General features: G+C 47.5%; 2 protein-coding genes across 5 annotated transcripts in view; both read right to left on the bottom strand.

Annotated features, from left to right (window-relative positions):
* Positions 1 to 14,989, bottom strand: part of LOC140190025 (scavenger receptor cysteine-rich type 1 protein M130-like) — a 78,099-nt gene extending 63,110 nt beyond the window's left edge. The window contains exons 1-8 of the mRNA XM_072246424.1: positions 14,737 to 14,989; positions 12,687 to 13,001; positions 10,629 to 10,943; positions 8,593 to 8,907; positions 6,534 to 6,848; positions 4,486 to 4,800; positions 2,428 to 2,742; positions 375 to 689 (exon numbers count right to left, since the gene is read on the bottom strand). Of these exons, the coding sequence (XP_072102525.1) occupies positions 375 to 689; positions 2,428 to 2,742; positions 4,486 to 4,800; positions 6,534 to 6,848; positions 8,593 to 8,907; positions 10,629 to 10,943; positions 12,687 to 13,001; positions 14,737 to 14,851 (2,320 nt within the window). The 5' untranslated portion in view covers positions 14,852 to 14,989. The remainder of the gene's footprint in view (positions 1 to 374; positions 690 to 2,427; positions 2,743 to 4,485; positions 4,801 to 6,533; positions 6,849 to 8,592; positions 8,908 to 10,628; positions 10,944 to 12,686; positions 13,002 to 14,736) is intronic.
* The window catches only part of LOC140190027 (scavenger receptor cysteine-rich domain-containing protein DMBT1-like), a 61,893-nt gene continuing 54,837 nt past the window's right edge, over positions 14,975 to 22,030 (bottom strand). Inside the window, exons 15-17 of one of the 4 annotated variants that reach the window (XR_011883526.1) lie at positions 21,584 to 21,898; positions 15,374 to 15,546; positions 14,975 to 15,051 (exon numbers count right to left, since the gene is read on the bottom strand). Coding sequence is in view for 3 of the 4 variants with exons in the window: in XM_072246430.1 (XP_072102531.1) it covers positions 17,558 to 17,814; positions 21,584 to 21,898 (572 nt within the window). In the remaining variant the exon portion in view is untranslated. Of the gene's footprint in view, positions 15,052 to 15,336; positions 17,815 to 19,637; positions 19,865 to 21,583; positions 21,899 to 22,030 lie in introns of those variants that run through there. The other 3 variants (XM_072246429.1, XM_072246430.1, XM_072246428.1) reach the window with 3 other exon arrangements.

Here is a 22,030-nt window from a genome sequence, read left to right as displayed (position 1 = left end):
ATGACGTCTATTTGTAGTCCCACACAACCTGCGAAAAGTGCTTGCTTGCTAGCACCCTATGAATACCCCGCAAAATTGTGTGTACTTGCAAACAATCTTGCCTCAATAATCTACATGCAAAGAATAAATTCTTTACCGTGGCAATCATACTGTACACAGGTCTTTCGTTAGCCAGCCAATGTAGGCGTGTGAAGGGATACTATGCCTCAAAAAGTCGATGAAATTTGACTCTCTATGCTGCAATGTAAGCTCTAGGGCATACATTCACAACGTTTAACTCACAGCAACTGCAGGCGGCTGGCCTAGATATTAAAGTATAGTCTTCGATATCCCAAATTGAGAGAAAGAAGGAAAGAAAAAGGTTCTTTGCCTACCTTCTGTACAATTCACTCCCGCATCCTCTCCGTGATTGCAGTTATGAATACCCCACCCTCGGAAGGGACATTCACCAAGGATGGATTCTTTTCCATTGCATGCAACATCATCCATCCAGATATTCCCGCTGCCTCGCCCGAAGCGTGCCCCCGTTATTGCTGCTGCGCCAGAGGGACAACCCAACTGCTTGCAGACAACCTTGGCGTCGTCAATGCCCCATCCATCGTCGCATACCGTTCCCCATTGTGCATTGTACCGCACCTCCACTCTCCCTGAACAGCGATCGCTGCCGCCTACCAGCCTGATATCGAGTTCTGCAATGACATTCAGCAAAGAAATTATTCTGACACACACAAATAACTGTATTTTACGAAGTGTCGCTTCCACATATGTTCAATTCCACGTTCCTGGCCATCACGTTACGTTTTAACGATTGCTCAAGCCAACACACCATTCTTTGAACAATGGTTTTTGGTGGATATCAGCAGTGGGAATGGTTTGTTAGGCATTTTCTGAATGGAATCTTCGGCGCGAACGAGACACTAGCTCTGGGTAACTTGACAGGGGTACCCACTGTAATTTAAAAGGCATTTGCGTGTTATTCACGGCGGGTGTTGGAGACATAGGAAGACCATGTGCAACCACATGAGCCTGAATTGCATTCAGCTGCCGCTAATGGAAGAGCGTGTTACAGATCGGAAGCAGCAGCTCCAGGGCCTTCGGCTTGTACCGCAGAGTGAGAGGATCGTCCATCGGAAGTTCTGAAAAGTTTTCTCAAGTATTTTGCCGGAACCTGAAAACTGTGCAACTCTCAGGGGAAGGGATTGAGTGGTGAATAAGCATTTAGCTCAGAGCAGCTCTTGGGTAGTTCCCCTGAATAAGAAGAACATCGTTCTGGATACTAATTTAGGGATACACTCTCAGTGGATTGATACCGGTACCAGGTGGGTCGCACAGAGAATGGGTTGCAGAAGAGAAAGAGGGAGAATTTGGAGGGCTTGAGACGGGGTCATAATGCTCATGGGCATCGATAAATGTTCCGTTGCTGTGAACGGGAAACACAGCTAATCTGTTGCCTGCTCGCTGCCAGAGTAAGGGAAACTCTAATCGAGTACATAGCACTGTGGAGGGGTGGCGAAGCAACCAAATGTCTTGATACAAACAGCTTCCGCAGAGAGAATTTAAAGGTCACGACAGAAGGCTGAGACGCAGGGCATTTAGGATTACAGCCCGTCATACGAGCCAGGGAGAGTGAAACCAGAATGATTTGGCACATAAATGCGTAGCTGAGAAATTGGAGAAGGGGACCTGCTTCAGATTCCTGGATCATTGGGATCTCTTCTGGGGAACATATGACCTGTAGAAAAGGGAACGGGTGCAGCGGAAGAATCTGAGGATCAATATTCTGCAATAGTCGTTTCCTAAGCAATTGGTGGGGGAGGGCGGTGTTAAATTAACTGCTCTGTGCGATGGAAACCGAAGCAAATCAGCTCAGGTTACGGTGAAGGTGGTATACGAACCAGTACAGCGTGCAATCAGACTGTTAGGAAGGGCGGGTAGTTGGTTGAACAAAAAACGTGAGAGCAGAGAGACTATGAGTGCAGTAGGGATGCAGAAACAAAAAAACGGCTTCAGTACGGTACTCAACGTCTTCTAAATTATAACAATAGAGTGTGCTCACAGATTATCACGCTTACACAGACCGATGTCAGTGAACATCTCAGCTCTGCTCCTCCTCCACCAGCAGCAGTCTATAAGCCAGTCAATACCATCATAATCGACATGACATGCAGTACAGTAGAATCACCTGCAATATTCACTGCACAAACGTCTTTCGTCAGCCAGCGAATATCGTCGTATGAAGACATATTGTTCTCAAACGGGTGGATAAAATTTTCTTTTTGTGTGCCCTCATTTAAGAATGAGTAAATAAATTCACATCGTTTTACACATGGCAACTGCAAGTGGCTGGCCAAATTATTAAAATAAGCTTATTCGTTATTCCCAATAGAGGGAAAAAAGGAACACAGAGATTCTGATTTCTATGCCTACCTTCTGTACAATTCACTCCCGCATCCTCTCCGTGACCGCAGTTATGACTCGCCCATCCTCGGAAGGAACATTCCCAAAGGGCGGATTCATTTCCATTGCATGCAACATCATCCATCCAGATATTCCCGCTGCCTTGCCCGAAGCGAGCCCCCGTTATTGCTGCTGCACCAGAGGGACAGTCCAACTGATTGCAGACAACCTTGGCGTCGGCAATGCCCCATCCATCGTCGCATACCGTTCCCCATTGTGCATTGTGCCGCACCTCCACTCTCCCTGAACAGCGATCGCTGCCGCCTACCAGCCTGATATCGGGTTCTGGAATGACATTTAGCGAAGAAATTATTCTGACACACAGAAATAACTGTATTTTACGAAGTGTCGCTTCCACATATCTTCAACGCCACCTTCAAGGCCATTACGCCACATGATAACTTTTGCTCAAGTCAAGGCCCCATTCTTTGAACAGTGGTTTTTGGTAGATGTCAGCAGTGGGCGTGGGTTTGTCAGGTATTTTCTGAATGGAATCTTCGGCACGAACGAGGTCCTAGCTCTGGTTAACTTGACAGGGGTACCCACTGTAATTTAAAAGGCATTGGCGTGTTATTCACGGCGGGTGTTGGAGTCTTAGGAGCCCTGCTTGCAACTACAAGAGCCTGAATTACATTCAGCTGCCGCTACTGGAAGAGCATGTTACAGATCGGGAGCACCTGCTCCCGGACCTTCGGCTTGTACCGGAGAGTGGGAGGATCGTCCATGGGACGTTCTGAGAAGTTTGTTCAAGTATTTTGCAGGAAACCGAAAACTGTGCGACTGTCAGGGGAAGGAAATGAACGGTGAATTAGCAGTTAGCTCAAAGCAGCTCTTGGGTAGTTCCCATGAATAATAAGTACATATTTTGGACACTATTTTGGGATAACCTCTCAGTGGAAGGACACCGAGATCAGGTGAGTCACATAGAGAATGGGTTGCAGAAGATAAAGTGGGAGAATTGGGAGCGGTACGGGGTGTGGTCTCTTAATACTCAGGGGTCCGAAAAAAGTTCCATTGAAGTGAACAGGAGACACGTATACTCTGTTGCCTGCGAAGTGCCAGGGTAGGGGACAGCTCTAATCGCGTCCAGTGCGTTGTGGAGCGGGAGGGGGAGCAGCCAGATGTGCTGCTACAAACGGGTTCCACGGAGAACATTTAAAGAACTAGACGGAACGATGAAACGCAGGACATTTAGCATTACTGCCCATTAAACGTGCCAGTGAGGGTAAAGACAGGAAGATCTGGCAGATAGATGTATAGTTGAGAAAATGGAGAAGGTGGGGGAGTCGGTGCTTCAGGTTCCTGGATCATTGGGATCTCTTCAGGGGAACATATGACCTGTACAAAAGGGCACCGGTGCAATAGAAGCATCTGGGGAACAATGTTCTCGCACAGTTGTTTCCTAAAGCTATTGGTGGGGGAAGAGTGTTAAATTAGTTTTTCTGCGCCGTCGATACCGAAGTGAATTAGCTCAGGTTGTGGTTCGGTGTTTTACGAACAAATACAGCGTGCAGTCAGACTGTGAGGACGGGGGTGTAGTGGATTGAACAGAAAAGCTGCCAGCAGAGACAATATGCGTGCAGTAGGGATGGAGAATCAAAAAAGGCCTTGGAACTGTGCACAACGTCTTATCAATTATAACAGTAGAGTGTGCTCACGGATTATCACGTTTACACCGTTCCATGTCACTGAACATCTCAACTCTGCTCCTCCTCCACTAACAGCTGTCCATAGGCCAGTCAATACAATTACAAGCTACATCACATGCAGTGCAGTAGAATCACCTGCAATATACACTGCACAAACGTCTTTCGTCAGCCAGCAAATATCGTCGTCTGAAGGCATATTTTCGTCATACATGTCGATGAAATTTCTATCTGTATTTGTCATGTAAGGAATGAGTAAATAAATTCACATTGTTTTACCCACAGCAACTGCAAGTCGCTGGCCAAATTATTAAAATAAGCGTCTTCGTTATTCCCAATAGAGGGATAAAAGGAACTAAGAGATTCTGAGTTCTATGCCTACCTTCTGTACAATTCACTCCCGCATCCTCTCCGTGACCGCAGTTATTTATCTCCCATCCTGGGAAGGAACAATCCCGTAGGGCGGATTCATTTCCATTGCACGCAACATCATCCATCCAGATATTCCCGCTGCCTTGCCCGAAGCGTGCCCCCGTTATTGCTGCTGCGCCAGACGGACAGCCCAACTGATTGCAGACAACCTTGGCGTCGTCAGTGTCCCATCCATCGTCGCATACCGTTCCCCACCGTGCATTGTGCTGCACCTCCACTCTCCCTGAACAGCGATCGCTGCCGCCTACCAGCCTAATGTCGGGTTCTGCAATAACATTCACAGAAGAAATTATTCTGACACACAGAAATAACTGTATTTTACGTAGTGTCCCTTCCGGATATGTTCAATTCCACGGTCCTGGCCATAACGCCGCATGTTAACGTTTGATCAAACCAAGATATCATTCTTTGAACAGTGATTGTCGGTATATGCTAGTACTGGGAGTGGGTTTATCAGGCGTTTTCTCAATGGAATCTTCGGCCTGAACTAGGCATTAGCTCTGGGTAACTTGACAGGGTTCCCCTTGGAATTTAAAAGGCATTTGCGTGTTATTCACGGCGAGTGTTGGATCTTGGAAGCGCCACGTGCACTAAATGAACCTGAGCTGCGTCCAGCTGCCTCTTCTGGAAGAGTGTGTTACAGATCGTGAGCAGCAGCTCCAGGACCTGCGGCATGTACCGGAGAGTGAGGCGATCGTCCATCGGAGGTTCTGAGAACTCTTCTCAACTATTTTGCCGGAACCAGAAAATTCTGCGACCGCCAGGGGTAGGAATTGAACGGTGAATAAGCAGTTAACTCTGAGCAGCTCTTGGATGTTCCCCTGAATAAGTAGTACATCGTTTTGGATTCTATTTTGGGATACACTCTCAGTGGAATGCAACCGGTAGCGGTGGGGTCGCACAGAGAATGGGTTGCAGAAAAGAAAGAGGGAGAATTTGGAGCGGTTCAGAAGGGGTCATAATTCTCAAGGGGATCTAAAATCCTTCCGTTGATGTGAACGCGCGACAAGGCTAATCTGTTGCTCCGAGGTGCCAGGGTAAGGGACAACTCTAATCGCGTACATAGCACTGTGGAGGGTTGCGAAGCAACCAGATGTCTTGATATAATCAGCTTCCGCAGAGAGAATTTAAAGAACTAGACAGAAGGCTGAGACGCAGGGCATTTAGGATTACAGCCCGTTCTTCGAGCCAGGGAGAGTGAAACCAGAATGCTTTGGCAGATAAATGCGTAACTGAGAAATTGGAGAAGGGGGAGCTGCTTCAGGTTCCGGGATCATTGGGATCTCTTCTGGGGAACATATGACCTGTAGAAAGGGAACGGGTGCAGCGGATGCATCTGGGAACCAATGTTCTCGCACAGTCGGTTCCTAAAGCTATTGGTGTGGGAGGGGTGTGTTAAATTAATTTTCTGCAGGGTGGAAACCGAAGCAAATTAGCTCAGGTTGCGGTGGGGGGTGTTATACGAACCTATACAGCGTGATGTCATACTGTGAAGAAGGGGAGGTATTGGATTGAACAAAAAAGCTGCCAGCACAGAGACTATGAGTGCATGAGGGATGCAGAATCAAAAAAGGCTTCAGTACTGTGCTCAACGTCTTATCAATTATAACAATAGAGTGTGTTCACACATTATCACGCTTACACAGACAGATGTCAGTGAACATCTCAGCTCTGCTCCTTCCTCCACTAACAGCAGTCTATAGGGCAGGCAGTACCATCATAATCGACATGACATGCAGTGCAGTAGAATCATCTGCAATATTCACTGCACAAACGTCTTTCGTCAGCCAGCGAATATCGTCGTATGAAGACATATTGTTCTCAAACGGGTCGATAAAATTTTCTTTTTGCGTGCCCTCATTTAAGAATGAGTAAATAAATTCACATCGTTTTACACATGGCAACTGCAAGTGGCTGGCCAAATTATTAAAATAAGCTTATTCGTTATTCCCAATAGAGGGAAAAAAGGAACACAGAGATTCTGATTTCTATGCCTACCTTCTGTACAATTCACTCCCGCATCCTCTCCGTGACCGCAGTTATGACTCGCCCATCCTCGGAAGGAACATTCCCAAAGGGCGGATTCATTTCCATTGCATGCAACATCATCCATCCAGATATTCCCGCTGCCTTGCCCGAAGCGAGCCCCCGTTATTGCTGCTGCACCAGAGGGACAGTCCAACTGATTGCAGACAACCTTGGCGTCGGCAATGCCCCATCCATCGTCGCATACCGTTCCCCATTGTGCATTGTGCCGCACCTCCACTCTCCCTGAACAGCGATCGCTGCCGCCTACCAGCCTGATATCGGGTTCTGGAATGACATTTCGCGAAGAAATTATTCTGACACACAGAAATAACTGTATTTTACGAAGTGTCGCTTCCACATATCTTCAACGCCACCTTCAAGGCCATCACGCCACATGATAACTTTTGCTCAAGTCAAGGCCCCATTCTTTGAACAGTGGTTTTTGGTAGATGTCAGCAGTGGGCGTGGGTTTGTCAGGTATTTTCTGAATGGAATCTTCGGCACGAACGAGGTCCTAGCTCTGGTTAACTTGACAGGGGTACCCACTGTAATTTAAAAGGCATTGGCGTGTTATTCACGGCGGGTGTTGGAGTCTTAGGAGCCCTGCTTGCAACTACAAGAGCCTGAATTGCATTCAGCTGCCGCTACTGGAAGAGCATGTTACAGATCGGGAGCACCTGCTCCCGGACCTTCGGCTTGTACCGGAGAGTGGGAGGATCGTCCATGGGACGTTCTGAGAAGTTTGTTCAAGTATTTTGCAGGAAACCGAAAACTGTGCGACTGTCAGGGGAAGGAAATGAACGGTGAATAAGAAGTTAGCGCAAAGCAGCTCTTGGGTAGTTCCCATGAATAATAAGTACATATTTTGGACACTATTTTGGGATAACCTCTCAGTGGAAGGACACCGAGATCAGGTGAGTCACATAGAGAATGGGTTGCAGAAGATAAAGTGGGAGAATTGGGAGCGGTACGGGGTGTGGTCTCTTAATACTCAGGGGTCCGAAAAAAGTTCCATTGAAGTGAACAGGAGACACGTATACTCTGTTGCCTGCGAAGTGCCAGGGTAGGGGACAGCTCTAATCGCGTCCAGTGCGTTGTGGAGCGGGAGGGGGAGCAGCCAGATGTGCTGCTACAAACGGGTTCCACGGAGAACATTTAAAGAACTAGACGGAACGCTGAAACGCAGGACATTTAGCATTACTGCCCATTAAACGTGCCAGTGAGGGTAAAGACAGGAAGATCTGGCAGATAGATGTATAGTTGAGAAAATGGAGAAGGTGGGGGAGTCGGTGCTTCAGGTTCCTGGATCATTGGGATCTCTTCAGGGGAACATATGACCTGTACAAAAGGGCACCGGTGCAATAGAAGCATCTGGGGAACAATGTTCTCGCACAGTTGTTTCCTAAAGCTATTGGTGGGGGAAGGGTGTTAAATTAGTTTTTCTGGGCCGTCGATACCGAAGTGAATTAGCTCAGGTTGTGGTTCGGTGTTTTACGAACAAATACAGCGTGCAGTCAGACTGTGAGGACGGGGGTGTAGTGGATTGAACAGAAAAGCTGCCAGCAGAGACAATATGCGTGCAGTAGGGATGGAGAATCAAAAAAGGCCTTGGAACTGTGCACAACGTCTTATCAATTATAACAGTAGAGTGTGCTCACGGATTATCACGTTTACACCGTTCCATGTCACTGAACATCTCAACTCTGCTCCTCCTCCACTAACAGCTGTCCATAGGCCAGTCAATACAATTACAAGCTACATCACATGCAGTGCAGTAGAATCACCTGCAATATTCACTGCACAAACGTCTTTCGTCAGCCAGCAAATATCGTCGTCTGAAGGCATATTTTCGTCATACATGTCGATGAAATTTCTATCTGTATGCTGTCATGTAAGGAATGAGTAAATAAATTCACATTGTTTTACCCACAGCAACTGCAAGTCGCTGGCCAAATTATTAAAATAAGCGTCTTCGTTATTCCCAATAGAGGGAAAAAAGGAACTAAGAGATTCTGAGTTCTATGCCTACCTTCTGTACAATTCACTCCCGCATCCTCTCCGTGACCGCAGTTATTTATCTCCCATCCTGGGAAGGAACAATCCCGTAGGGCGGATTCATTTCCATTGCACGCAACATCGTCCATCCAGATATTCCCGCTGCCTTGCCCGAAGCGTGCCCCCGTTATTGCTGCTGCGCCAGACGGACAGCCCAACTGATTGCAGACAACCTTGGCGTCGTCAGTGTCCCATCCATCGTCGCATACCGTTCCCCACCGTGCATTGTGCCGCACCTCCACTCTCCCTGAACAGCGATCGCTGCCGCCTACCAGCCTAATGTCGGGTTCTGCAATAACATTCACAGAAGAAATTATTCTGACACACAGAAATAACTGTATTTTACGTAGTGTCCCTTCCGGATATGTTCAATTCCACGGTCCTGGCCATAACGCCGCATGTTAACGTTTGATCAAACCAAGATATCATTCTTTGAACAGTGATTGTCGGTATATGCTAGTACTGGGAGTGGGTTTATCAGGCGTTTTCTCAATGGAATCTTCGGCCTGAACTAGGCATTAGCTCTGGGTAACTTGACAGGGTTCCCCTTGGAAATTAAAAGGCATTTGCGTGTTATTCACGGCGAGTGTTGGATCTTGGAAGCGCCACGTGCACTAAATGAACCTGAGCTGCGTCCAGCTGCCTCTCCTGGAAGAGCGTGAGCAGCAGCTCCAGGACCTGCGGCATGTACCGGAGAGTGAGGCGATCGTCCATCGGAGGTTCTGAGAACTCTTCTCAACTATTTTGCCGGAACCTGAAAATTTTGCGACCGCCAGGGGTAGGAATTGAACGGTGAATAAGCAGTTAACTCTGAGCAGCTCTTGGATGTTCCCCTGAATAAGTAGTACATCGTTTTGGATTCTATTTTGGGATACACTCTCAGTGGAATGCAACCGGTAGCGGTGGGGTCGCACAGAGAATGGGTTGCAGAAAAGAAAGAGGGAGAATTTGGAGCGGTTGAGAAGGAGTCATAATTCTCAAGGGGATCTAAAATCCTTCCGTTGATTTGAACGCGCGACAAGGCTAATCTGTTGCTCCGAGGTGCCAGGGTAAGGGACAACTCTAATCGCGTACATAGCACTGTGGAGGGTTGCGAAGCAACGAGATGTCTTGATATAATCAGCTTCCGCAGAGAGAATTGAAAGAACTAGACAGAAGGCTGAGACGCAGGGCATTTAGGATTACAGCCCGTTCTTCGAGCCAGGGAGAGTGAAACCAGAATGCTTTGGCAGATAAATGCGTAACTGAGAAATTGGAGAAGGGGGAGCTGCTTCAGGTTCCGGGATCATTGGGATCTCTTCTGGGGAACATATGACCTGTAGAAAGGGAACGGGTGCAGCGGATGCATCTGGGAACCAATGTTCTCGCACAGTCGTTTCCTAAAGCTATTGGTGTGGGAGGGGTGTGTTAAATTAATTTTCTGGAGGGTGGAAACCGAAGCAAATCAGCTCAGGTTGCGGTGGGGGGTGTTATACGAACCAATACAGCGTGATGTCATACTGTGAGGAAGGGGAGGTATTGGATTGAACAAAAAAGCTGCCAGCACAGAGACTATGAGTGCATGAGGGATGCAGAATCAAAAAAGGCTTCAGTACTGTGCTCAACGTCTTATCAATTATAACAATAGAGTGTGTTCACACATTATCACGCTTACACAGACAGATGTCAGTGAACATCTCAGCTCTGCTCCTTCCTCCACAAACAGCAGTCTATAGGGCAGGCAGTACCATCATAATCGACATGACATGCAGTGCAGTAGAATCATCTGCAATATTCACTGCACAAACGTCTTTCGTCAGCCAGCGAATATCGTCGTATGAAGACATATTGTTCTCAAACGGGTCGATAAAATTTTCTTTTTGCGTGCCCTCATTTAAGAATGAGTAAATAAATTCACATCGTTTTACACATGGCAACTGCAAGTGGCTGGCCAAATTATTAAAATAAGCTTATTCGTTATTCCCAATAGAGGGAAAAAAGGAACACAGAGATTCTGATTTCTATGCCTACCTTCTGTACAATTCACTCCCGCATCCTCTCCGTGACCGCAGTTATGACTCGCCCATCCTCGGAAGGAACATTCCCAAAGGGCGGATTCATTTCCATTGCATGCAACATCATCCATCCAGATATTCCCGCTGCCTTGCCCGAAGCGAGCCCCCGTTATTGCTGCTGCACCAGAGGGACAGTCCAACTGATTGCAGACAACCTTGGCGTCGGCAATGCCCCATCCATCGTCGCATACCGTTCCCCATTGTGCATTGTGCCGCACCTCCACTCTCCCTGAACAGCGATCGCTGCCGCCTACCAGCCTGATATCGGGTTCTGGAATGACATTTCGCGAAGAAATTATTCTGACACACAGAAATAACTGTATTTTACGAAGTGTCGCTTCCACATATCTTCAACGCCACCTTCAAGGCCATCACGCCACATGATAACTTTTGCTCAAGTCAAGGCCCCATTCTTTGAACAGTGGTTTTTGGTAGATGTCAGCAGTGGGCGTGGGTTTGTCAGGTATTTTCTGAATGGAATCTTCGGCACGAACGAGGTCCTAGCTCTGGTTAACTTGACAGGGGTACCCACTGTAATTTAAAAGGCATTGGCGTGTTATTCAGGGCGGGTGTTGGAGTCTTAGGAGCCCTGCTTGCAACTACAAGAGCCTGAATTGCATTCAGCTGCCGCTACTGGAAGAGCATGTTACAGATCGGGAGCACCTGCTCCCGGACCTTCGGCTTGTACCGGAGAGTGGGAGGATCGTCCATGGGACGTTCTGAGAAGTTTGTTCAAGTATTTTGCAGGAAACCGAAAACTGTGCGACTGTCAGGGGAAGGAAATGAACGGTGAATAAGCAGTTAGCGCAAAGCAGCTCTTGGGTAGTTCCCATGAATAATAAGTACATATTTTGGACACTATTTTTGGGATACCCTCTCAGTGGAAGGACACCGAGATCTGGTGGGTCACATAGAGAATGGGTTGCAGAAGATAAAGTGGGAGAATTGGGAGCGGTACTGGGTGAGGTGTCTTAATACTCATGGGTCCGAGAAAAGTTCCATTGAAGTGAACAGGACACACGTATAATCTGTTGCCTGCGTAGTGCCAGGGTAGGGGATAGCTCTAATCGCGTCCGGTGCGTTGTGCAGGGGGAGGGGCAGCAGCCAGATATCCTGCTACAAAGGGGTTCCATGGAGAACATTTAAAGGACTAGACGGAACGCTGAAACGCAGGACATTCAACATTACTGCCCATTAAACGAGCCAGTGAGGGTAAAAACAGGAAGATCTGGCAGATAGATGTATAGTTGAGAAACTGGAGAAGGTGGGGGAGGCGGTGCTTCAGATTTCTGGATCATTGGGATCTCTTCAGGGGAACATATAACCTGTACAACAGGGCACCGGTGCAGTAGAAGCATCTGGGGACGAATGTTCTCGCACAGTCGTTTCCTAAAACTATTGGAGGGGGAAGGGTGTAAAATTAGTTTTTCACGGCCATCAACCCGGAAGTGAATTAGCTCAGGTTGCGGTTCGGTGTTTTACGAACAAATACAGAGTGCAGTGAGACTGTGAGGAGGCGGGTGTAGTGGATTGAACAAAACAGCTGCCAGCAGAGACAATATGCGTGCAGTAGGGATGGAGAATCAAAAAAGGCCTTGGTACTGTGCACAACGTCTTATCAATTATAACAGTAGAGTCTGCTCACGGATTATCACGTTTACACAGTTCGATGTCAGTGAACATCTCAGCTCTGCTCCTCCTCCACTAACAGCTGTCCATAGGCCAGTCAATACAATTACAAGCTACATCGCATGCAGTGCAGTTGAATCACCTGCAATATTCACTGCACAAACGTCTTTCGTCACGAGCAAATATCGTCGTCTGAAGGCATATTTTCGTCATACATGTCGATGAAATTTCTATCTGTATTTGTCATGTAAGGAATGAGTAAATAAATTCACATTGCTTTACCCATAGCAACTGCAAGTCGCTGGCCAAATTATTAAAATAAGCGTCTTCGTTATTCCCAATAGAGGCAAAAAAGGAACTAAGAGATTCTGAGTTCTATGCCTACCTTCTGTACAATTCACTCCCGCATCCTCTCCGTGACCGCAGTTATTTATCTCCCATCCTGGGAAGGAACAATCCCGTAGGGCGGATTCATTTCCATTGCACGCAACGTCATCCATCCAGATATTCCCGCTGCCTTGCCCGAAGCGTGCCCCCGTTATTGCTGCTGCGCCAGACGGACAGCCCAACTGATTGCAGACAACCTTGGCGTCGTCAGTGTCCCATCCATCGTCGCATACCGTTCCCCACCGTGCATTGTGCCGCACCTCCACTCTCCCTGAACAGCGATCGCTGCCGCCTACCAGCCTAATGTCGGGTTCTGCAATAACATTCACAGAAGAAATTATTCTGACACACAGAAATAACTGTATTTTACGTAGTGTCCCTTCCGGATATGTTCAATTCCACGGTCCTGGCCATAACGCCGCATGTTAACGTTTGATCAAACCAAGATATCATTCTTTGAACAGTGATTGTCGGTATATGCTAGTACTGGGAGTGGGTTTATCAGGCGTTTTCTCAATGGAATCTTCGGCCTGAACTAGGCATTAGCTCTGGGTAACTTGACAGGGTTCCCCTTGGAATTTAAAAGGCATTTGCGTGTTATTCACGGCGAGTGTTGGATCTTGGAAGCGCCACGTGCACTAAATGAACCTGAGCTGCGTCCAGCTGCCTCTTCTGGAAGAGCGTGTTACAGATCGTGAGCAGCAGCTCCAGGACCTTCGGCATGTACCGGAGAGTGAGGTGATCGTCCATCGGAGGTTCTGAGAAATCTTCTCAAGTATTTTGCCGGAACCTGAAAATTTTGCGACCGTCAGGGGTAGAAATTGAACGGTGAATAAGCAGTTAACTCTGAGCAGCTCTTGGGTGTTCCCCTGAATAGGTAGTACATAGTTTTCGATTCTATTGTGGGGTGCACTCTCAGTGGAATGCAACCGGTACCAGGAGGGTCGCACAGAGAATGGGTTGCAGAAAAGAAAGAGGGAGAATTTGGAGCGGTTGAGAAGGCGTCATAATTCTTATGGGGATCGAAAAACCTTCCGTTGATGTGAACGCGTGACAAGGCTAATCTGTTGCCTCCGAGGTGCCAGGGTAAGGGACAACTCTAATCGCGTACACAGCACTGAGGAGGGTTGCGAAGCAACCAGATGTCTTGATACAAACAGCTTCCGCAGAGAGAATTAAAAAACTAGACAGAAGGCTGAGACGCAGGGCATTTAGGACTACAGCCCGTTCTTCGAGCCAGGGAGAGTGAAACCAGAATGATTTGGCAGATAAATGCGTAGCAGAGAAATTGGAGAAGAGGGCGCTGCTTCAGGTTCCTGGATCATTGGGATCACTTCTGGGGAACATATGACCTGTAGAAAGGGAACGGGTGCAGCGGATACATCTGGGTACCAATGTTCTCGCACAGTCGTTTCCTAAATCTATTGGTGTGGGAGGGGTGTGTTAAATTAATTTTTCTGGTGGGTGGAAACCGAAGCAAATCAGCTCAGGTTGCGGTGGGGGGTGTTATACGAAACAATACAGCGTGATGTCATACTGTGAGGAAGGGGAGGTAGAGGATTGTACAAAAAAGCTGCCAGCACAGAGGCTATGAGTGCATGAGGGATGCAGAATCAAAAAAAGGCTTCAGTACTGTGCTCAACGTCTTATCAATTATAACAATAGAGTGTGCTCACACATTATCACGCTTACACAGACAGATGTCAGTGAACATCTCAGCTCTGCTCCTCCTCCACTAACAGCAGTCTATAGGGCAGGCAGTACCATCATAATCGACATGATATGCAGTGCAGTAGAATCATCTGCAATATTCACTGCACAAACGTCTTTCGTCAGCCAGCGAACGTCGTCGTATGAAGGCATATTGTTCTCAAACGGGACGATGAAATTTTCTTTTTGCGTGCCCTCATTTAAGGATGAGTAAATAAATTCACATCGTTTTACCCATGGCAACTGCAAGTGGCTGGCCAAATTATTAAAATAACCTTATTCGTTATTCCCAAAAGAGGGAAAAAAAGGAACAAAGAGATTCTGAGTTCTATGCCTACCTTCTATACAATTCACTCCCGCATCCTCTCCGTGACCGCAGTTATGACTCGCCCATCCTCGGAAGGAACATTCCCAAAGGGCGGATTCATTTCCATTGCATGTAACATCATCCATCCAGATATTCCCGCTGCCTTGCCCGAAGCGAGCTCCCGTTATTGCTGCTGCGCCGGAGGGACAGTCCAACTGATTGCAGACAACCTTGGCGTCGGCAATGCCCCATCCATCGTCGCATACCGTTCCCCATTGTGCATTGTACCGCACCTCCACTCTCCCTGAACAGCGATCGCTGCCGCCTACCAGCCTGATATCGGGTTCTGGAATGACATTCAGCGAAGAAATTATTCTGACACACAGAAATAACTGTATTTTACGAAGTGTCTCTTCTACAGATCTTCAACGCCACCTTCCTGGGCATCACGCCACATGATAACGTTTGCTCAAGTCAAGGCCCCATTCTTTGAACAGTGGTTTTCAGTGGATGTCAGCAGTGGGCGTGGGTTTGTCAAGTATTTTCTGAATGGAATCTTTGGCACGAACGAGGTCCTAGCTCTGGTTAACTTGACAGGGGTACCCACTGTAATTTAAAAGGCATTTGCATGTTATTCACGGCGGGTGTTGGAGAATTAGGAGCCCTACCTGCAACTACATGAGCCTGAATTGCATTCAGCTGCCGCTACTGGAAGAGCATGTTACAGATCAGGAGCAGCTGCTTCCGGACCTTCGACTTGTACCGGAGAGTGCGAGGATCGTCCATCGGACGTTCTGAGAAGTTTGTTCAAGTATTTTGCAGGAAACGGAAAACTGTGCGACTGTCAGGGGAAGGAAATGAACGGTGAATTAGCAGTTAGCTCAAAGCAACTCTTGGGTAGTTCCCATGAATAATAAGTACATATTTTGGACACTATTTTTGGGATACCCTCTCAGTGGAAGGACACCGAGATCAGGTGGGTCGCATAGAGAATGGGTTGCAGAAGATAAAGTGGGAGAATTGGGAGCGGTACGGGGAGTGGTGTCTTAAAACTCAGGGGTCCGAGAAAAGTTCTATTGAAGTGAACTGGACACACTTATAATCTGTTGCCTGCGAAGTGCCAGGGTAGGGGACAGCTCTAATCGCGTCCAGTGCGTTGTGGATGGGGAGGGGGAGCAGCCAGATGTCCTACTACAAAGGGGTTCCACGGAGAACATTTAAAGAACTAGACGGAACGCTGAAACGCAGGACATTTAGCATTACTGCCCATTAAACGTGCCAGTCAGGGTAAAAACAGGAAGATCTGGCAGATAGATGTATAGTTGAGAAATTGGAGAAAGTGGGGGAGTCGGTGCTTCAGGTTCCTGTATCATTGGTATTTCTTCAGGGGAACATATGACCTGTCCAAAAGGGCACTGGTGCAGTAGAAGCATCTGGGGACCAATGTTTCCGCACAGTCGTTTCCTAACGCTATTGGTGGGGGAAGGGTGTTAAATTAGTTTTTCTGTGCCGACGACCCCGAAGTGAATTAGCTCAGGTTGCGGTTCGGTGTTTTCCGAACAAATACAGAGTGCAGTGAGACTGTGAGGAGGCGGGTGTAGTGGATTGAACAAAAACGCTGCCAGCAGAGACAATATGCGTGCAGTAGGGATGGAGAGTCAAAAAAGGCCTTGGTACTGTGCACAACGTCTTATCAATTATAACAGTAGACTGTGCTCACGGATTATCACGTTTACACAGTTCGATGTCAGTGAACATCTCAGCTCTGCTCCTCCTCCACTAACAGCTGTCCATAGGCCAGTAAATACAGTTATAAGCTACATCACATGCAGTGCGGGAGAATCACCTGCAATATTCAATGCACAAACGTCTTTCGTCAGCCAGCGAATATCGTCGTATGAAGGCATATTTTCGTCAAACATATCGATGAAATTTCTATATGTATGCCGTCATGTAAGGAATGAGTAAATAAATTCACATCGTTTTACCCATAGCAACTGCAAGTCGCTTACAAAGTTATTAAAATAAGCGTCTTCGTTATTCCCAATAGAGGGAAAAAAGGAACAAAATGATTCTTAGTTCTATGCCTACCTTCTGTACAATTCACTCCCGCATCCTCTCCGTGAACGCAGTTATTAATCCCCCATTCCTGGAAGGAACATTCCCAAAGGGCGGATTCATTTCCATTACATGTGTAGCCCCCCTGGCCACCCTCAGGGTCGCTCGGCTCACTGTCGTCTAGGGAAACAGCCTCGGCCCCGCCAAACTGGGTAATTCGTATGTGTGGATGCTGTGTGAGGTACCCCACCCCGCCCAAATAACAGACAATACACCAGATGCAATTAAATGATTTACAGTTTATAGATATTACTGGAACTATATAATTAAAAGAAAATAAAATATAAAAGGAAAATAAAAGGCGCCACACTTATCAAAGTTCAATCTCTTCGTGCAGAAAACCGTTGGAGCTCAAGGACCTTCTTCTTCACCCTGTGACCCCTCGGACCACCTCGACCGGCCGCCTGGGACCAACAACGGTGGTCGACCAGACGCTCCACACGAGTCCGTCTCCGTCTCCGTCTCCTCGCCGAACGTCCCGCTCGGGGTCCGACCCCGTTAGCGGACTCACAGCACCTGGTCCATCCTCTGTCTCGGTCTCCCGCCTTCTGCCCCAAAACCCCGCGCATACAGTATCTTCAAATACACCAAAACCGTAACAACTATCCCAATTGGTTAATAGCACTTTCTTATCACCCTCTAAACCACAATAAGCTGCTAGCGCAAACTTTCTCAGCGTTAAAGCACAACAAAGCCGCATTCCCCAGATGAACATAACAAAAACGCCATTTTAATTAGCCTCCGCAGTAACATAAAAATCGAAACCCCCTTACACATGCAACATCATCCATCCAGATATTCCCGCTGCCTTGCCCGAAGCGAGCCCCCGTTATTGCTGCTGCGGCAGAGGGACAGCCCAACTGATTGCAGACAACCTTGGCGTCGGCAAAGCCCCATCCATCGTCGCATACCGTTCCCCATTGTGCATTGTGCCGCACCTCCACTCTCCCTGAACAGCGATCGCTGCCGCCTACCAGCCTGATATCGGGTTCTGGAATGCCATTCAGTGAAGAAATTATTCTGACACACAGAAATAGCTGTATTTTACGCAGTGTCGCTTCCGGATCGTTCAATTCCACGGATCTGGCCGTAACGCCGCATGTTAACGTTTGCTCAAACCAAGGTATCATTTTTGTGAAGTGATTGTCGGTATATGTTAGCAGTGGGAGAGGATTTGTCAGTCGCTTTCTGAATGGAATCTTCGGCCCGAACCAGGCACTAGCTCTGGGTAACTTGACAGGGTACCCATTATAATTTAAACGGCATTTGCGTGTTATGCACGGCGGCTGTTGGATATTGGGAGCCCCACGTGCAACTAAATGAACCTGAGCTGCGTCCAGCTGCCGCTTCTGGAAGAGCGTGTTACAGATCGTGAGCAGCAGCTCCAGTACCTTCGGCATGTACCGGAGAGTGAGAGGATCGTCCACCGGAGGTTCTGAGAAGTATTCTCAAGTATTTTGCCGGTACCTGAAAATTGTGCGACCATCAGGGGTAGGAATTGAACGGTGAATAAGCAGTTAGCTCAGATCAGCTCTTGGGTGGTTCCCCTGAATAAGTAGTACATAGTTTTTGGATACTATTTTGGGATACACTCTCAGTGGAATCCTAGCGGTACCAGTTGGGTCGCACAGAGAATTGGTTGCAGAAAAGAAAGAGGGAATATTTGGAGCGGTTGAGAAGGGGTCATAATACTCATGGGGATCGAAAAACCTTCCGTTGATGTGAACGCGAGACACGGGTAATCTGTTGCCTCCGAGGTGCCTGGGTAAGGGACAACTCTAACCGCGTACATAACACTGTGGATGGTTGCGAAGCAACCAGATGTCTTGATACAAACAGCTTTCGCAGAGAGAATTTAAAGGTCTAGACAGAAGGCTGAGACGCAGGACATTTAGGATTACAGACCGTTATACGAGCCAGGGAGAGTGAAACCAGAATGATTTGGCAGATAAATGCGTAGCTGAGAAATTGGAGAAGGGGGCGCTGCTTCAGGTTCCTGGATCATTGGGATCTCTTCTGGGGAACATATGACCTGTAGAAAAGGGAACGGGTGCAGCGGATGCATCTGGGTACCAATGTTCTCACACAGTCTTTCCTAAAGCTATTGGTGTGCGAGGGGTGTGTTAAATTAATTTTTCTGGACGGTGGAACCCGAAGCGAATCAGCTCAGGTTGCGGTGGGGGGTGTTATCCGAACCAAAACAGCGTGAAGTCAGACTGTGAGGAAGCGGAAGGTAGTGGATTGAACAAAAAAGCTGCCAGCAGAGAGACTATGAGTGCATCAGGGATGCAGTATCAAAAATGGCTTCAGTACTGTGCTCAACGTCTTATCAATTATAACGATATTGTGTGCTCGCACATTATCACGCTTACACAGACAGCTGTCAGTGAACATCTCAGCTCTGCTCCTCCTCCACTAACAGCAGTCTATAGACCAGTCAGTACCATCATAATCGACATGACATGCAGTGCAGTAGAATCACCTGCGATATTCACTGCACAAACGTCTTTCGTCAGCCAGCGTACGTCGTCGTATGAAGGCATATTGTTGTCAAACAGGTTGATGAAATTTGTCTTTGCATGCCGTCATTTAAGGATAAGTAAATAAATTCACAACGTTTTACCCACAGCAACTGCAAGTGGCTGGCCAAATTATTAAAATAAGCGTCTTCGTTATTCCCAATATAGGGAAAAAAGGAACAAAGAGATTCTTGGTTCTATGCCTACCTTCTGTACAATTCACTCCCCCATCCTCTTGGTGACTACAGTTATTAATCCCCCATCCCAGGAAGGAATAATACCGTAGGGCGGTTTCATTTCCATTGCATGCAACGTCATCCATCCAGATATTCCCGCTGCCTTGCCCGAAGCGTGCCCCCGTTATTGCTGCTGCGCCAGAGGGACAACCCTACTGATTGCAGACAACCTTGGCGTCGGCAATGCCCCATCCATCGTCGCATACCGTTCCCCATTGTGCATTGTGCCGCACCTCCACTCTCCCTGAACAGCGACTGCTGCCACCTACCAGCCTGATATCGGGCTCTGCAATGACATTCACCGAAGAAATTATTCTAACACACAGAAATAACAGTATTTTACTCAGTGTCGCTTTCTAATATGTCCAATTCCACGTTCCTGGCCATCGCACCACATGTTAACGTTTGCTCAAACCAAGGCATCATTCTTTGAAAAGTGACTGTTGGTATATGCCAGCATTGGGAGTAGTTTTGTCAGGTGTTTTCTGAATGGAATCTTCGGCACGAGCGAAGCACTAGCTCTGGGTAACTTGGCAGGGGTTCCCACTGTGTTTTAAAAGGCATTTGTGTGTTATTCATGGCGGTTGTTGGAGTCTTGGGAGCCCGATATGCACCGAAATGAGCCTGAGTTGCATCCAGCTGCCGCTACTGGAAGAGCGTGTTACAGATCGGGAGCAGCAGCTCCAGGACCTTCGGCATGACCCGGAGAGTGAGGGGATCGTCCATTGGAGGTTCTGAGAAGTCTTCTCAAGTATTTTACCGGAACCTGAAAACTGTGCGGCTGTCAGGGGGAAGAATTGAACGGTGAATAAGCAGTTAGCTCAGAGTAGCTCCTGGGTAGCTTTTGGATACTATTTTGGGATACACTTTCAGTGGAATGCCACCCGTACCAGGTGGGTCGCATAGAGAATGTGTTGCAGAAGAGAAAGAGGGAGAATTTGGAGCGGTTTAAGATAGGGTCATAATAATCATGGGTATCGAAAAAAAGTTCCGTTGATCTGAACAGGAGACATGGTTAATCTGTTGCCTGCGAGGGGCCAGGGTAAAGGACAACTCTAATCGCGTAGATAGCACTGTGCAACGGTGGCGAAGCAACCAGATGTCTTGATACAAACAGCTTCCGCAGAGAGAATTTAAAGATCCAGACAGAAGGCTGAGACGCAGGGCGTTTATGATTACTACCCGCTATATGAGCCAGGGAGTGTGAAACCAGAATGATTTGGCAGATAAATGCGTAGCTGAGAAATTGGAGAAGGGGGCGGTGTTTCAGGTTCCTGGATCATTGGGATCTCTTATCGGGAACATATGACCTGTAGAAAATGGAAAGGGTGCTGTGGAGGCAGCTGGGAAACAGCATTCTCCCACATTCGTTCCCTAAAGCTATTGGTGTGGGAGGGGGTGTTAAATTATTTTTTTTTCTGGGCGGTGGAAACCTAAGCGTTTCAGTTCAGGTTGCGTTTGGGTATTCTACGAAAAAATACAGCGTGCAGTCAGAATGTTAGGAAGGGTGGCTAGTTGACTGAACAAAAAAGCTGCCAAGAGACAGACTATGAGTGCATTACGAATGTAGATTCAAAAAAGACTTCAGTACTATAGTCAACGTCTTCTAAGTTATAACAATAGAGTGTGCTCACACATTATCACGCTTACACAGACAGATGTCAGTGAACATCTCACCTCTGCTCCTCCTCCACTAACAGCAGTCTATAGGACAGGCAGTACCATCATAATCGACATGACATGCAGTGCAGTAGAATCACCTGCAATATTCACTGCACAAACATCTTTCGTCAGCCAGCGAACGTCGTCGTATGAAGGCATATTGTTCTCAAACAGGTCGATGAAATTTCTATTTGCATGTCGTAATTTAAGGATGAGTAAATAAATTCACAACGTTTTAACCACAGCAACTGCAAGTGGCTGGCCAAATTATTAAAATAAGCGTCTTCGTTATTCCCAATATAGGGAAAAAAAGGAATAAAGAGATTCTTAGTTCTATGCCTACCTTCTGTACAATTCACTCCGGCATCCTCTTGGTGACCACAGTTATTAATCCCCCATCCTCGGAAGGAACAATTCCGTAGGGCGGTTTCATTTCCATTGCATGCAACATCATCCATCCAGATATTCCCGCTGCCTTGCCCGAAGCGAGCCCCCGTTATTGCTGCTGCGCCAGAGGGACAGCCCAGCTGATTGCATACAACCTTGGCGTCGGCAATGCCCCATCCGTCGTCGCATACCGTTCCCCATTGTGCATTGTGCCGCACCTCCACTCTCCCTGAACAGCGATCGCTGCCGCCTACCAGCCTGATATCGGGTTCTGGAATGACATTCAGCGAAGAAATTATTCTGACACACAGAAATAACTGTATTTTACGAAGTGTCGCTTCCTCATATATTCAACGCCACGTTCCTGGCCATCACGCCACATGATAACGTTTGCTCAATTCAA

Source organism: Mobula birostris, chromosome 29 (genome assembly GCF_030028105.1).
Source record: "Mobula birostris isolate sMobBir1 chromosome 29, sMobBir1.hap1, whole genome shotgun sequence".
In the NCBI taxonomy this organism is placed as follows: Eukaryota; Metazoa; Chordata; class Chondrichthyes; order Myliobatiformes; family Myliobatidae; genus Mobula; species Mobula birostris.
Note: the sequence above shows the minus strand (reverse complement) of the source record. Positions and strands in the feature narration are given on the sequence as shown.